This window comes from Nematolebias whitei, chromosome 15 (assembly GCF_014905685.2).
Source record: "Nematolebias whitei isolate Nwh7 chromosome 15, NemWhi1, whole genome shotgun sequence".
Lineage (NCBI taxonomy): Eukaryota > Metazoa > Chordata > Actinopteri > Cyprinodontiformes > Rivulidae > Nematolebias > Nematolebias whitei.
Window position 1 is genome coordinate 34,475,410 of NC_056512.1, and position 12,427 is coordinate 34,487,836.

At 41.3% G+C, this 12,427-nt stretch overlaps 3 protein-coding genes across 3 annotated transcripts in view; 1 reads left to right on the plus strand and 2 right to left on the minus strand.

Moving 5' to 3' along the window:
• Positions 1–1,071: 1,071 nt before the first annotated feature.
• On the minus strand, positions 1,072–3,009 carry LOC119421726 (zinc-binding protein A33). Its single transcript, XM_037689080.1, has 6 exons — positions 2,617–3,009; positions 2,353–2,448; positions 2,048–2,278; positions 1,937–1,959; positions 1,748–1,866; positions 1,072–1,667 (listed from the first exon to the last, which is right to left on the minus strand). Exons 1-6 carry the CDS (start codon positions 2,998–3,000, stop codon positions 1,132–1,134), a joined length of 1,389 nt encoding a protein of 462 aa, XP_037545008.1. The 5' UTR covers positions 3,001–3,009; the 3' UTR covers positions 1,072–1,131.
• A 2,044-nt stretch (positions 3,010–5,053) lies between these two features.
• On the plus strand, positions 5,054–7,644 carry tubb4bl (tubulin, beta 4B class IVb-like). The gene is made up of 4 exons (XM_037689079.1): positions 5,054–5,220; positions 5,904–6,012; positions 6,111–6,221; positions 6,306–7,644. Exons 1-4 carry the CDS (start codon positions 5,164–5,166, stop codon positions 7,361–7,363), a joined length of 1,335 nt encoding a protein of 444 aa, XP_037545007.1. The 5' UTR covers positions 5,054–5,163; the 3' UTR covers positions 7,364–7,644.
• Positions 7,645–9,663: 2,019 nt separating this feature from the next.
• The window catches only part of crb3a (crumbs homolog 3a), a 4,776-nt gene continuing 2,012 nt past the window's right edge, over positions 9,664–12,427 (minus strand). Inside the window, exons 2-3 of the mRNA XM_037689087.1 lie at positions 10,038–10,084; positions 9,664–9,955 (exon numbers count right to left, since the gene is read on the minus strand). Of these exons, the coding sequence (XP_037545015.1) occupies positions 9,746–9,955; positions 10,038–10,084 (257 nt within the window). The 3' untranslated portion in view covers positions 9,664–9,745. The remainder of the gene's footprint in view (positions 9,956–10,037; positions 10,085–12,427) is intronic.

A 12,427-nucleotide genomic window follows, 5' to 3' on the forward strand; every position in this document is an offset into this window, starting at 1 on the left:
CATCATGAAGGACTCCACTCACCCATCACACACAGTTTTTGCCCCGCTCCTCTCAGGCAGAAGGTTGCAGAGCATTAAGTGTAGAACCACTGGACTGAGGAACAGCTTCTACCCTGAAGCTGATAGACTCATAAATTCCTAACCAGGATAATCACTGTAAGAAATAAATAAATAAAATAACTGTAATGCCACTTTAATTGGTGATTGTGACTAACTGTGCTGCTGACTACCTCATGCTGCTGTAGTCATATGCATCTGCTCACTATAGACTCATGTTCGGGCTGCTGTTTAATATACTGCATTATTTTACATTATTAGTATTTAGCGTATATCTTAGTGTATATTTTAGATCCTAATATACCGTTTCTTTTAATAATTTATATTTTAGCTATTTTTGGGTGTAACTGGGACCTTGTGTACACAATTTTGTTCCACCTCATGTACCACATGTGATGTGAATAACAATAAAGACACGTGAAGTTCAACTTAAAGCAATATCTAAGCTCAAGCTATTAAAGCAGCAGCTAAAAACTAAAAACAGCAGAACAGTAGCTAAAATCTAACACTTTCAAAACAACAGCTGAATGCTAAAAACATCAAAACAAAAGCTAAGATCTAAAGCTAGCACAACAGAAGCTAAAATCTAACTCTATCAAAACAATAGCTAAAACTTAAAGAGTAGCTAAAGTCAACAACCAGCAAAATAGTGACTAAATGCTAAGAATGGCGAAACAGTAGTTAAAGCCTAACATTATCAAAACAGCAGCTGGAAGCTAAATTTGTCAGAGCAGAGGCTAAAAGATAGAAGAACAGATAAAATCTAAAACCAGTCAAACAGCAGCTACAAATTTAAATATGCAAAACTTTAGATAGAAACCAAAATTAACAAAACAGTAGCTAAAAGCTAAACCTAGAGCAAGCATGTGGAAGGATTTTAAAGAGAACAAAACCCAAAAATGGTAGCCATAATGACCTGAAGCTGGATATATTGGTATGTGAATGGCTGAAATAGCAAAAAGTTTAAGTATTAATTTGAGTGGAAAAGTGTTGGCACCAAATATGCTCTTTGGGTTGAGTATTTGTGCCTATGAGTTTAGGAAATGTACAAAATAGTTAAAAAATAAACCTAAATCACTCAGCTGCTGCGATCAGTACCGTCTCTGGCATTATTCTCAGTGGATGACTGCTCTGTGTATAAAAATATGGAAATAAAGGCTCCGTGAATGTTTGTGTGAACTCATAAATGAGTGAGTTGTCTGCAGGGTCCAAAAAAGACACCCGTCCATTGTTGTAATCCAGCTGTACTTTGACCTGTTTGGGCATATTTGAAACAGTCAGTGGGGTGGGAGGCGAGGTCATTGCCCTGAACTCTCCGTCCCGGAAGCATAAAGTCCAGAAACCGTTTTCAGGACGAGCGGAGATCTCTACGTTTCTTAATATAGACGAGGAGGCCACACCCAGAAACCAGTCGGGGTTACTTCCTGTTGTCACAACCCAGTGGTGACTTCCTGCGTCGAGAGCCGTCATGCCAACCACTTCGGCGCTAATGTGGAAGCGCTCTGGGTTGTCAGGGCAACAACTGGGCCTCTTTGAGTAGTGGAGGGACGTGAGGTCTTCAGACAGGACGAGGCAAGGGTGTGCCGTGTTTGGATCTAAAGTCACAGGAGCTAAAGACAGGAAGTTAGTCTGTGAGTAACAAGGACATATCAACGTGTGGGTTGTGTAAATCCTCCGTGGGAGTACTCACTGTAGTCAGCCTGGTCCAATAATTTCTCCCAGACTCTGTATTTGAGGTTGGAGAGGTGCTTCGCCACGTCAATCAGAAGGCCAGACATGTTATTTAAAGCAGGCATCACGTCTTTACTTCTGTAACATTGACACGTCGGAGAATTTATCCCATGAATGCATCAAATCACTTTCAAAACTGATAACATACCTGTCCTGAATGGCTTTAAAGTTCTGAAAGAACAAAAATGATAACAATAATTAATCAAAGTTGGACCTAATTGAAAAGAAAAAACAACTTGGACTCTTGAAAAGGACAAACCTTCAATAAGACTATGTTGTCCTCCATCAGCTGTCCCTGGATGACAGAGATGGTCTCGGTAACAGAAAGCATCTCTTCTGAAAGCTCTTTGATCCTTTGTTTCATCGCTGCAATCTTCTCCTCTTCTTCTTTCTTTAAAGCTGCTAATCTGCCCGACTCTTCGTCATGGAGGACTTGGTGTAGCTGCTCAAACTGGCTCCTGATCACCTTCTGGGTTTCCAGTGTCTGATTCTGACGGGAGATCGTCGCAAATCGTGTTTTGTTGCCTCTTTATTTTACATTTGTATCATGGAATCACAGCTTACCTTAATGTGTGTGAACATTTCATCTGATGTTTGGTGAATCTTTTCAAGGCTGTCCAGCTTTTTTTGCAAGATTTTCAGAGAAACCTCAAGTTCATCCTGAAAGTCAGCGTGCACAGCTGCATGAAGCAAAATGTTTGCAACACTTCTGGATATTTTCCACCTGTTTTTCTCTGACAGCGCGGCCAATAATCAGGACTAACTTGTGCAGCTGCATTTTATGTTCTGTTGTTCCTTCGTGACAATAACAGGGTGTCTTTCACTTACCTTGCAGTCCAGCAGCGCCTCGTCTGTCGGCAAACATTCGTGGTTCTTGTGCACTTTGGACGACTGACACACCACGCAGATGGGCTGCCTGTCAACCAAACAGAAGAGCTTTAACTTCTCCCCATGCAGGCTGCAGTTTGTCCTGTCCTCTGAGTTTTGTCTCTTCACTTGCTGAAGAGCCTCGCAGACGTTTCTCAGAGCCAGATTGGATGTGGGACTGGACTTGGGGCCCTTTTTCCTGCAGATGGGACATCCCCGTACCCCTGTGTCCCAGCACTGCTTCAGACAGTCCCTGCAGAAGCTGTGGCTGCACGGCAGCAGAACCGGGTCTCTGAAGATGTCACAGCACACAGAACACGTCAGATCCTCCTCTGGGAGCGACATCTTCCACAGCTTGAGGTGTATTATTCAGAAAATCCACGACTCAGAAGACGTCCCTCTGCCAGCGATAGCACAGTTCATGCTGCCGCAGACTGCACTGAAGACTTCTATTGTTCTTGACCAGCAGTCACTAATGCTCTTGGCTTTCCTGTGTGTGGCTTCTGTGGGTGTAACATCAGTCGTGCAGCAGCTTGAACAACACTAACTGTAGTATAGCTGGGAAACAGGAAGTAGAGCCTTATTGGTTAGCTGCTAGGGAGCTAAAAACCGGTTAATAACTTGCAGCGAGGCTGGAATGTAATCTTTCAGGACCTGAATGTGAACATTGTGTGTAGATTAAACAGCAACAAAATGTTCAAACCAATCATAAATAAATGAGTTTTAATGACTGTGGAATAAAACGAGCATGAAGTTTATTCATCTGCACTTTCAGTGACTGCAGCATTATTCATAAACTTTCACTTGTGTTCACGCTGTCTTCCCCAAAAAACAAACCAACTTGTATTTTTATTCTCTTGAGTCTATAAATAGCAGGCCTTGAAGCGCTAATGTCGATAAGAAGATTAAATGTTGTTTGATTTAGTCTCTTTTTGTCTTTTTTTTAAATGCTGAACAAAAAATAGGTGACATAACTTTTTTTTTTTTTCAGAACAGAAAGTGTTTGCTGGCAGTGAGCTGGGGAATTACTGAAATGACTAAATCAGAAACCAGAACCTGAATGATGTGAGGAAATACATGTTTGTTCAGACTAAATGCTTTTGAGCGTGAAACTGAAAGTTTAATGATTTGTACACATTTTGTGGTTAGGTTCCTGGCTTACTGTGGTAATATTCATATCCAGCAGAGAAGCCAAAATTAACAAAAAATTAAAAAATAAATAAATAAAACGAAACAAGAGAGCAAGAGATAAATTATAAAATTAGCAAATTAGTGGCTAAAGGCTAAGTCAAAGACACCATAAAGAGCAGCTAAAAGCTAAAAACAGCAGAAGAGTAGCTACAAGCTCAAACTAGCAGAATAGCTAAAGGCTCAGGTGGTGACCCTGTGTGTTCCTTTGTCTGAACTGTTAGCAAAATATATAATGAACCACTTGACTAATATTAATAAAACTCCAAGAAATGTTTAACGATCAACTATTGGAGTCAGTCCCTTTAACTGATTAACATCTCAAAAGCTCAAATACCTCAACTACAGCCCCATATCCCAAATGAGTTGAAAAGAAGGCGCTGTGGACGAATTCCCATCAACCTGGAGTACCTGACCAAGATCCTGGAGCTAGTGGGAAACTCGGCTCGTGACAACGGGAGGACCGGGATCGTACCCCGGCACATTCAGCTGTCTGTCTGTGGTGATGAGGAACTCCGCAGACTACTGGGAGGAGTGACGATCGCTCAGGGAAGAATTCTGCCCGACATTTGGGCAGTCCTGCTGCCCAGGAGGACCGAGAGGCCTGCTGGATCTGACAGCAAGCTGAATCCAGGTGGACGGATCCGTATCTGTGGCCAAATTCTTCGGATTTGCTGCAGGAGATCCTTCCTGCCCACAGCTATTAGCATCTGTAACAACTCTTGAATGAAACCAGAACGATGAGCTACGACAACACTTAATTTCCCTTTGGGATGAATAAAGTATTTTTGAATTGAATTGAATTTAGCTGCTATAACCTTGACAAAAGAGAAATGGCTACGACTCAGCCAGCGTAACAGAAATTGATCTCGAACTTTGTGTGGTAGTAGCTGAGACGGGGCTCTACATGATCTGAGCACTAACAGGCTGTGCAAATAGTTTAGTTCATGAATGGATTTTAATTAAACGTTTAAGATGTCGCATGAGATCACATTTATTTTCGAGGTTGGACCAAACTCGTCCCTTCTGAGCTTAAGACGATTCAGGTTTGAACCTGTGATTCAGTCCGTGAGAAAATGAGAATCTCCTCGCATCCTATCCTCCTTCTCCGCGCGGCTCTCAGGTGCCTCCCTCTCCTCCGGCCTTTGGTTGCCATGGCGATGACGTCAGGTTGCGCCACTGTTCGGGGCCAGTAGACGCTCTCAGAGGCGGCGCAACAACTCCTGGACGATCGACTGCAGGAACTATCATCCTGTGAACCCCTGCTGCTCACGTCCCCATCAGCTCCTACTCGAACAGCGTCTCGCCCATTTCTACAAAATGCGCGAAATTGTGCATTTGCAGGCCGGCCAGTGCGGAAACCAGATCGGAGCCAAGGTATTTCCCCCAGTCTTTTCATGCTTTTTGTTTTTATCCTGTGTTGGTTTGTGCAAACGCACCGATGGCGGATAGGAGACCATTTAAGCCGGAACTTTTTTTTTTTTTTTTTTAGAAAAGCAGCGCGGAGTTACTTCAGCTGCAAAAATCCTGCATCTGCTCTAAGCGTGCAGCGATGAGCTAAAGGTCAAATCTCTTAACATGAGCATTCAAGCCAGAAAATAAAAAAGATCAAATAATTTGAAACTGATCTAATATTTTTCATTTTTCATGCAATATTTTTGCTTTTTTTTTTTAATCAAATGTTGCATGAAAATAGAATAACTGTGATGAAAGCTTCTTGTCAGTGAAGGAGCACTCCCCTCCCCCCTTTATCTATGACCTATTTTCATATTTCAGTTTCTTACAAGGCGTTTCAGCTGCTCCTAGTTATTTTTATGCTTTTTTTTTTTTTTAAGATTGAATAGGAGTCAAGCCTTATTTATCACTGCGTCAGATTATTTGCCTGATTTACTCCTGAGAGAACATTTCAGACGAATAGACACCTTCTGTTTTTCATATTTACCATTGAACTCAGCTCCCTGAATGCGCCTCCATCCTTGCACATTTGGTGATATGTGTAAAAACAACAACTCCCTTGTCTCTCTCCTCTCCCACCATGCCTATTATTTTTACTCTCTCAGTTCTGGGAGGTGATTAGTGATGAACACGGCATTGATCCCACTGGTACCTACCATGGAGACAGCGATCTGCAGCTAGACAGGATCAGCGTCTACTACAACGAGGCCACAGGTAGGCTGCAGATTCAGATCCCGTTTAAAACTTCATTGGTCTTCATCTGCTCAGTTCTGCACCTATATAAGTATTTAATCAAGAGTGTCTGCTTTCAGGTGGAAAATATGTGCCCCGTGCCATCCTGGTGGATCTGGAGCCTGGGACGATGGATTCAGTCAGATCTGGTCCCTTTGGGCAAATCTTCAGGCCTGACAACTTCGTCTTTGGTATGCTGTGTGTTTAAGTCTAAATGCAGTAGTTTGTCTTGTTTTTAGAGCCTGCATAATGAAGTGAAATGTTTGTGACTACAGGTCAGAGCGGAGCTGGAAACAACTGGGCCAAGGGCCACTACACTGAAGGAGCGGAGCTGGTGGATTCGGTGCTGGATGTTGTGAGGAAGGAGGCTGAAAGCTGTGATTGCCTCCAGGGCTTCCAGCTCACTCACTCCCTGGGTGGAGGCACTGGCTCTGGCATGGGTACGCTGCTGATCAGCAAGATCCGCGAGGAGTACCCCGACCGCATCATGAACACCTTCAGCGTGGTGCCTTCTCCCAAAGTGTCCGACACGGTGGTGGAGCCCTACAACGCCACCCTGTCGGTCCACCAGCTCGTTGAGAACACCGACGAGACCTACTGCATTGACAATGAAGCTCTTTATGACATTTGCTTTCGCACACTTAAGCTCACCACCCCTACCTACGGAGATCTCAATCATTTGGTGTCCGCCACCATGAGCGGGGTGACCACCTGCCTGCGTTTCCCTGGCCAGCTCAACGCCGACCTTCGTAAACTAGCCGTTAACATGGTGCCCTTCCCCCGTCTACACTTCTTCATGCCAGGGTTTGCCCCCCTCACCAGCAGGGGCAGCCAGCAGTATCGTTCACTGTCCGTGCCTGAGCTCACTCAGCAGATGTTCGACGCTAAGAACATGATGGCTGCCTGCGACCCGCGTCACGGCCGCTACCTCACCGTGGCCGCGGTCTTCAGGGGACGCATGTCCATGAAGGAGGTGGACGAGCAGATGCTGAATGTGCAAAACAAGAACAGCAGCTACTTCGTTGAATGGATCCCGAACAACGTAAAGACCGCCGTCTGCGACATCCCGCCCCGCGGCCTCAAAATGGCCGCCACCTTCATCGGCAACAGCACTGCCATCCAGGAGCTGTTCAAGCGCATCTCAGAGCAGTTCACTGCCATGTTCCGCCGCAAGGCCTTCCTCCACTGGTACACAGGCGAGGGTATGGATGAGATGGAGTTCACCGAGGCGGAAAGCAACATGAACGACTTGGTGTCCGAGTATCAGCAGTACCAAGACGCCACCGCTGAGGAGGGCGAGTTCGAGGAAGAGGGGGAGGAGGAAGGTGCATAAAATATCCTCTAGAGCTGTCATAGCTCATGTCATCCCTCAACTCCATCCTCCTCGTTGCATCTTGAGCCAAAATGTCCGCCACGCTGAAGAACCATCACCATCCAGATTACTGTTGCTCCAGAGAAAGACATCAATGGTTCTAGTGGTTTTTAGTTAAAACGTGTGTATGTTGTGAATGCAGTGGATTACTGAGATCCTTCTGTCCCGTCGTTGCCTTTCCACATGACAAAACAAGACCTTTTAACTTTGAAGCCTTGGAAATGGAGAATGAATAAATTCACCTTGAAAGACCTAACACATGCCTCCGAGTCTTTATTCACTTATGACCTCATGTTTCTACAGAGCAGCGCAGAAATCACAGCAACAATCTGTCCTTTGACACCAAATCTGTTAAACCCACAACACTAACTGAACCCCCACCCTATTTCATAAATATGTTTTAGTCTGTTATAAAAGTTTAAAGATAAAAAAATGACAGCTTTTAGGACTTCAAGGAACATTTCTTATATATTTAGGAATCAATTTAAAATGTAAGTTAATTATAAGGATGGGGATAATAGTTATTGTGTAACTTATTCAGATTTGGTGCACCAAATTGTGTAAAAAATCATAAGATTATACTAAATAAATGACTTTATTCCATAAAAGCAGCATACATTTTTTGTCTTTGCCCAGCCAGTTGAAATATATCCTCCTTGAAGACAAAGCAAAATGTTTTTTTCCTGTGTATTCATGTATTTGATTCATTGGCAAAAAATATAATTATTCACTGAACTGATTTTAGTGAAGCTTTCCATAAGTGATATTTAGGTTGATGTCTGCAACTGAACGATCTTTGGAGTCAATTTAAGATAAGATGGCCACCACATCAAAGCAGTCTTAGCAAAGACATGACCTAAAATTTGGAGTTATTCACTGCACGCACTCCCTTATCTAACAGACCACGCAGGATATTGAATGAGTTGCAGGTAATGTGATTTTTAAGGACTTACCATCCATTTGTCAACATATGATCTTAGTTTAAAACTCTGGCATAAAATGCATTCCCTTTAATTATTAATGAAAATGTTAAAATTAAGTTTTATCACCTATTTAGTTAATGTTGCAGCTTTTATCGTTTTTAATATCCTATGCAAGAAAAACTACCCAAAATCTCATCAATTAAAAAACAAAAAGTCCCTTTTTACCTTCTTAATGTTTTTAGACGTCTTAGTCCAATGCAAACACTTGTAAATGTTTTATAATCACTTGTCATTCTTAAGATTTTTTTTTTTTTTTTTTGCTAGATGAAACCTTTTTAATTCAAGTTTCGCTTTATACTTTGCTCGTTTTGTAACAGATGTATGATTGACTCGCATTTCTGCCATTTCTCACTTAAGAATGGAGCTTTCCTGCTCTCTTTACATTATACATTACTGTTGAATAATTTTGATACTTCATGTACAAATACATCGTTAAAACATTTACTTTTGTTTCCTGGAACTTGCTTCCTCAAAGCTATAGACTACTTTATCTTTATTAAATATATGTTCATCTTGTAGCCGATGATTCTTAAAAAGAAACAGAAAATTAAAATGGCGTAACTGACGTCCGTTCATCTCTTTACTCGCACCTTTTCAGAAATCAGGTGTGTAACAACTAAAGATCAGACAAATAGTTAAGACATCAGTTCACATAGCAAATTCATCCATCATCTTCTGACCGACAAGATTTATTTATAGAAATATTTCACTGTTTATATGATAAATATACACAACGTGACAACATTCTGGTTGATTTTAAAGAAATGTGCATTACATGGTTGATGAAACGCTTGAACGGTGCGTCTTCAGAGCAGGTTGTTCAAAGAATACTTCAAAGTGTAAACAGTTGATTTATTTGAGTAATTTCGTAAAAGGACATTTTGAATCACTCAGTGGGCTCCTTGATGATTTAGGTTTTCAATGCATCTATAGAAAAGTCAAATAAATAAAGAAAACATCACTAAAGTCTGTCCTTTTTAAAGAGTTTTGACTGAAATGGCTATAAAATGATGAAGTCGGAGGTGCAAGATCAGTGAGACCTGGATCACGCAGGCTGTGAAACGTTTAATAAGACAAACATTAGACTAAAATGCTTCATGATTATACAATACTGCAGCTTCATCTGTGAAAAACTATTCAGACGTTTGAAATGTTCTCATGTTCCACTAGAAGGTCCACCCAGTCCCTCTCATCATTGGACCAAACAGAAACTCAGTGCTTGTTAAAAAAAAAGCACAGTAAGCACCTTCAAGTGTTCATCGCTCACTCTTCATCCCCTCTTGCATTTTGAAGAACTTTGCTTCGACTTTTCACGTCAAAGGTGAGAGCTACGTGTTTGCGTCTTGTTTCAGCACAACCCTCAGATGAGTCTTTCCTCCTTTGGTAGCGTCAAAGCGTCCGGTGCAGCCACGCTGCGAGCGCCAGACTGTTCCTCGGCGCTGGGTCTGTAGGTCCCTTCAGTCTGCCTCTTCTTTTTCACCACACAGAACAACCAGCCGAGAACGGCCACCACTATGGCCAGAACGCCCAGGGTGACCGTCGGGGCCACGATGGCTGCAATGTTCGGCCCCTGAAAGGAGAAAACGTTGTCCGGTTATCCCTGAATCATGACTAACGGCAGTAACTTCCTTTGGATAGAAGTTTTTACTCACCGTAGTGCTGTTGGAACTAGTCTCATTTATCTTTAAGGTATAATTACCTGTAAAACAACGACATGTTTAGAGTCTGAATTCTGACGACCAAAAGATTTGATACAAAATGCGTTTGCAAATCATGTAGTGACTATTTTATTTTTAAAAAGGCACAAGTTTTCATCCATTACTTAAAAAAAAAAAAAAAAATCAACCAACGTGATTTTCACGCGCCGCCGAGGACAAAGCAGTGATACTGTTGTTGGGCACGTGCATCTGTATGTGCACGTTTGTTTATAGCTGTAGCGACTTCGATCCACAAAATACAGTTGCTGCAGACACCTCTCCAATGAGCCATGCTGAGTACAATTTGTGTTTTCAAGTTAAAGGTAGATCTGTCGCAATAAACAATAAATCAATTAATCGCATGATAAATGAAAATTATCAACCTCATTTTTATTTATCGTTTTATCGTTCCTTCATGTCTCTCTCTTTCTACTGAAGACACTGGATGACAAAAGGCTCAACTCTGTTGCTCTTCACTGACCCCTCCCTTTCTCTTTAAAATCTGTTTTAACCGTCCAAAATCGCATTTTTGGATCGTTAAAAGCAGCTAAGCTGAGAAGCTAAGCTATGAGCTAAGCTAACAGGCCTATGGGGAAAAAAAAAAACTCCGTCTTGTTGAAGCTCCAAAAATTCACAGTTGAAACCAGTGCCTTCATGTAAAAAGTTGTTTTTCTCTGAAAAATGAAGCTAAGAACTTGTTTATTGATTTTTTTTAAACGCTTCGTGTGAAAAATGCTATGCTAAAGAACTCAACCCACACAGAGTGTCCACCATTTTGAGAACCGAAAAGAGCCCATGTCAAGGGGCCTCCCTCCCATTTTTCTTAGAGATACGCTGCTCGCTCCCTCACTATCCATCCTTCGGTTCAAACTGTCTTATACTGCCATCCGGTGGTCGATAAAATGTACTACACCCAAAATAAATCAACTTTTCTTCTTAAATTTGACATTAATTACTAACTATTGTCAAAGTTCAAACAATTTTACCATTTATCACAATAATTTCTTAGACAATTAATCGTCCAGCAAAATTTGTTATCGTGACAGGTCTAGTTCAAGGTTTTTAATGTCATTCGCATCACATGTGGTACATGAGGTAGAATTAAATTCTGTATTCAAGGTCCCAGTTACATCCAAAATAGCAAAAATATAAAGTATAAAAAAAGACAGTGTATAAAGATCTGAGAGAAAAACTAAGATATACATTAAACAAACGCTAAACAATAAGCTAAAAGATCTAAGATATAAGCTAAACACTAATAAAAATGTAAAATAATATGGCATATTGAACAGCAGCCCAAACATGAGTCTGTAGTGAGTAGATGGGTATGAATGAATACAGCAGCATGAGATTTTGCATATTTATTTCAAAACTAACACGATGAACTTTTACCATCCATCAAACTGCACCTGTATTGATTTACATCGCTTGTATGACTGAAAATGATGATTAAGGTGTAGATCAAAAAAGTGACGTTCAAAAAAGACGTTCAAAAAAGTGACGGTCAACAGAAAAGTTTACAAAAAGAACTACTAACCCCGCACCTAGTGCCATGACCCAGATCAGCTAACGTATGACCACGCCCCTCATGCAATTACCTGAAGAGCAGGACAAATCTGAACACCTGGGCCACCATAACTGTTAAACAACACATGACAGTCATTTTAGCTCTTACAATAGCATTATGAAAATATCTCATTAAAGGCTGGCCAGATTTACAAAAAACTCTTAAAAAGTACTGTAATTTCCAGTCTATAAGCCGCTACCTTTTTCACATGCTTTGAACCCGGCGGCTTATACAATGATGCAGCTAATTTATGGATTTTTTTTAACCATCCATGTTAAAGGCAATGATCAGGAAGAAAAATAAAACATTTACTGTACATATTTGTGTATGTAACAGATAGATATTCAATTAAAAGTTTAAAATATATATTTTTGTGTATAGTAGTCCCTTGCTACTTCGCGGTTCGTTTAGCGCGGACACACAGTATCGTGGTTTTTCAAAGTAAGATTGGACATGACACACAATTGGATGTCTGATGGATGAGCCGCAGGATCGGCATCAAATTTGTATTTAAAATAATTATTTAGCACCTGCTGCACAGGTCTGTGTGCAGCCCACAGTTGCAGAAAAGGCGTCCTCCTGCACTTTTGTGCAGACCATATCTCTGTTCTGCAGTGGAGAAGTGGGCGTGGCCAATAACCCTGGCAAGTGGTAGAGAGAGAATCATGACAGTCTCTGCTCTTTTTGAGCATTTAGAGTTTAGAGACATTGTTTAGATTATTGCAAGAGTGTGGGAAGGGTTTAAAGCGCCTTAATATATATAAATATATATATATAT

Bases quoted from the DNA above. Each gene is read 5' to 3' on its own strand.
- LOC119421726 (XM_037689080.1), bottom strand. From the start codon at position 3,000: ATGTCGCTCCCAGAGGAGGATCTGACGTGTTCTGTGTGCTGTGACATC. The intron at 2,449-2,616 runs GTAAGTGAAAGA...GCTGACTTTCAG, and splicing joins AGGCGCTGCTGGACTGCAAG to GATGAACTTGAGGTTTCTCT. The intron at 2,279-2,352 runs GTAAGCTGTGAT...ATCTCCCGTCAG, and splicing joins AAATGTTCACACACATTAAG to AATCAGACACTGGAAACCCA.
- tubb4bl (XM_037689079.1), top strand. From the start codon at position 5,164: ATGCGCGAAATTGTGCATTTGCAGGCCGGCCAGTGCGGAAACCAGATC. The intron at 5,221-5,903 runs GTATTTCCCCCA...TTACTCTCTCAG, and splicing joins GAAACCAGATCGGAGCCAAG to TTCTGGGAGGTGATTAGTGA. The intron at 6,013-6,110 runs GTAGGCTGCAGA...GTCTGCTTTCAG, and splicing joins CTACTACAACGAGGCCACAG to GTGGAAAATATGTGCCCCGT.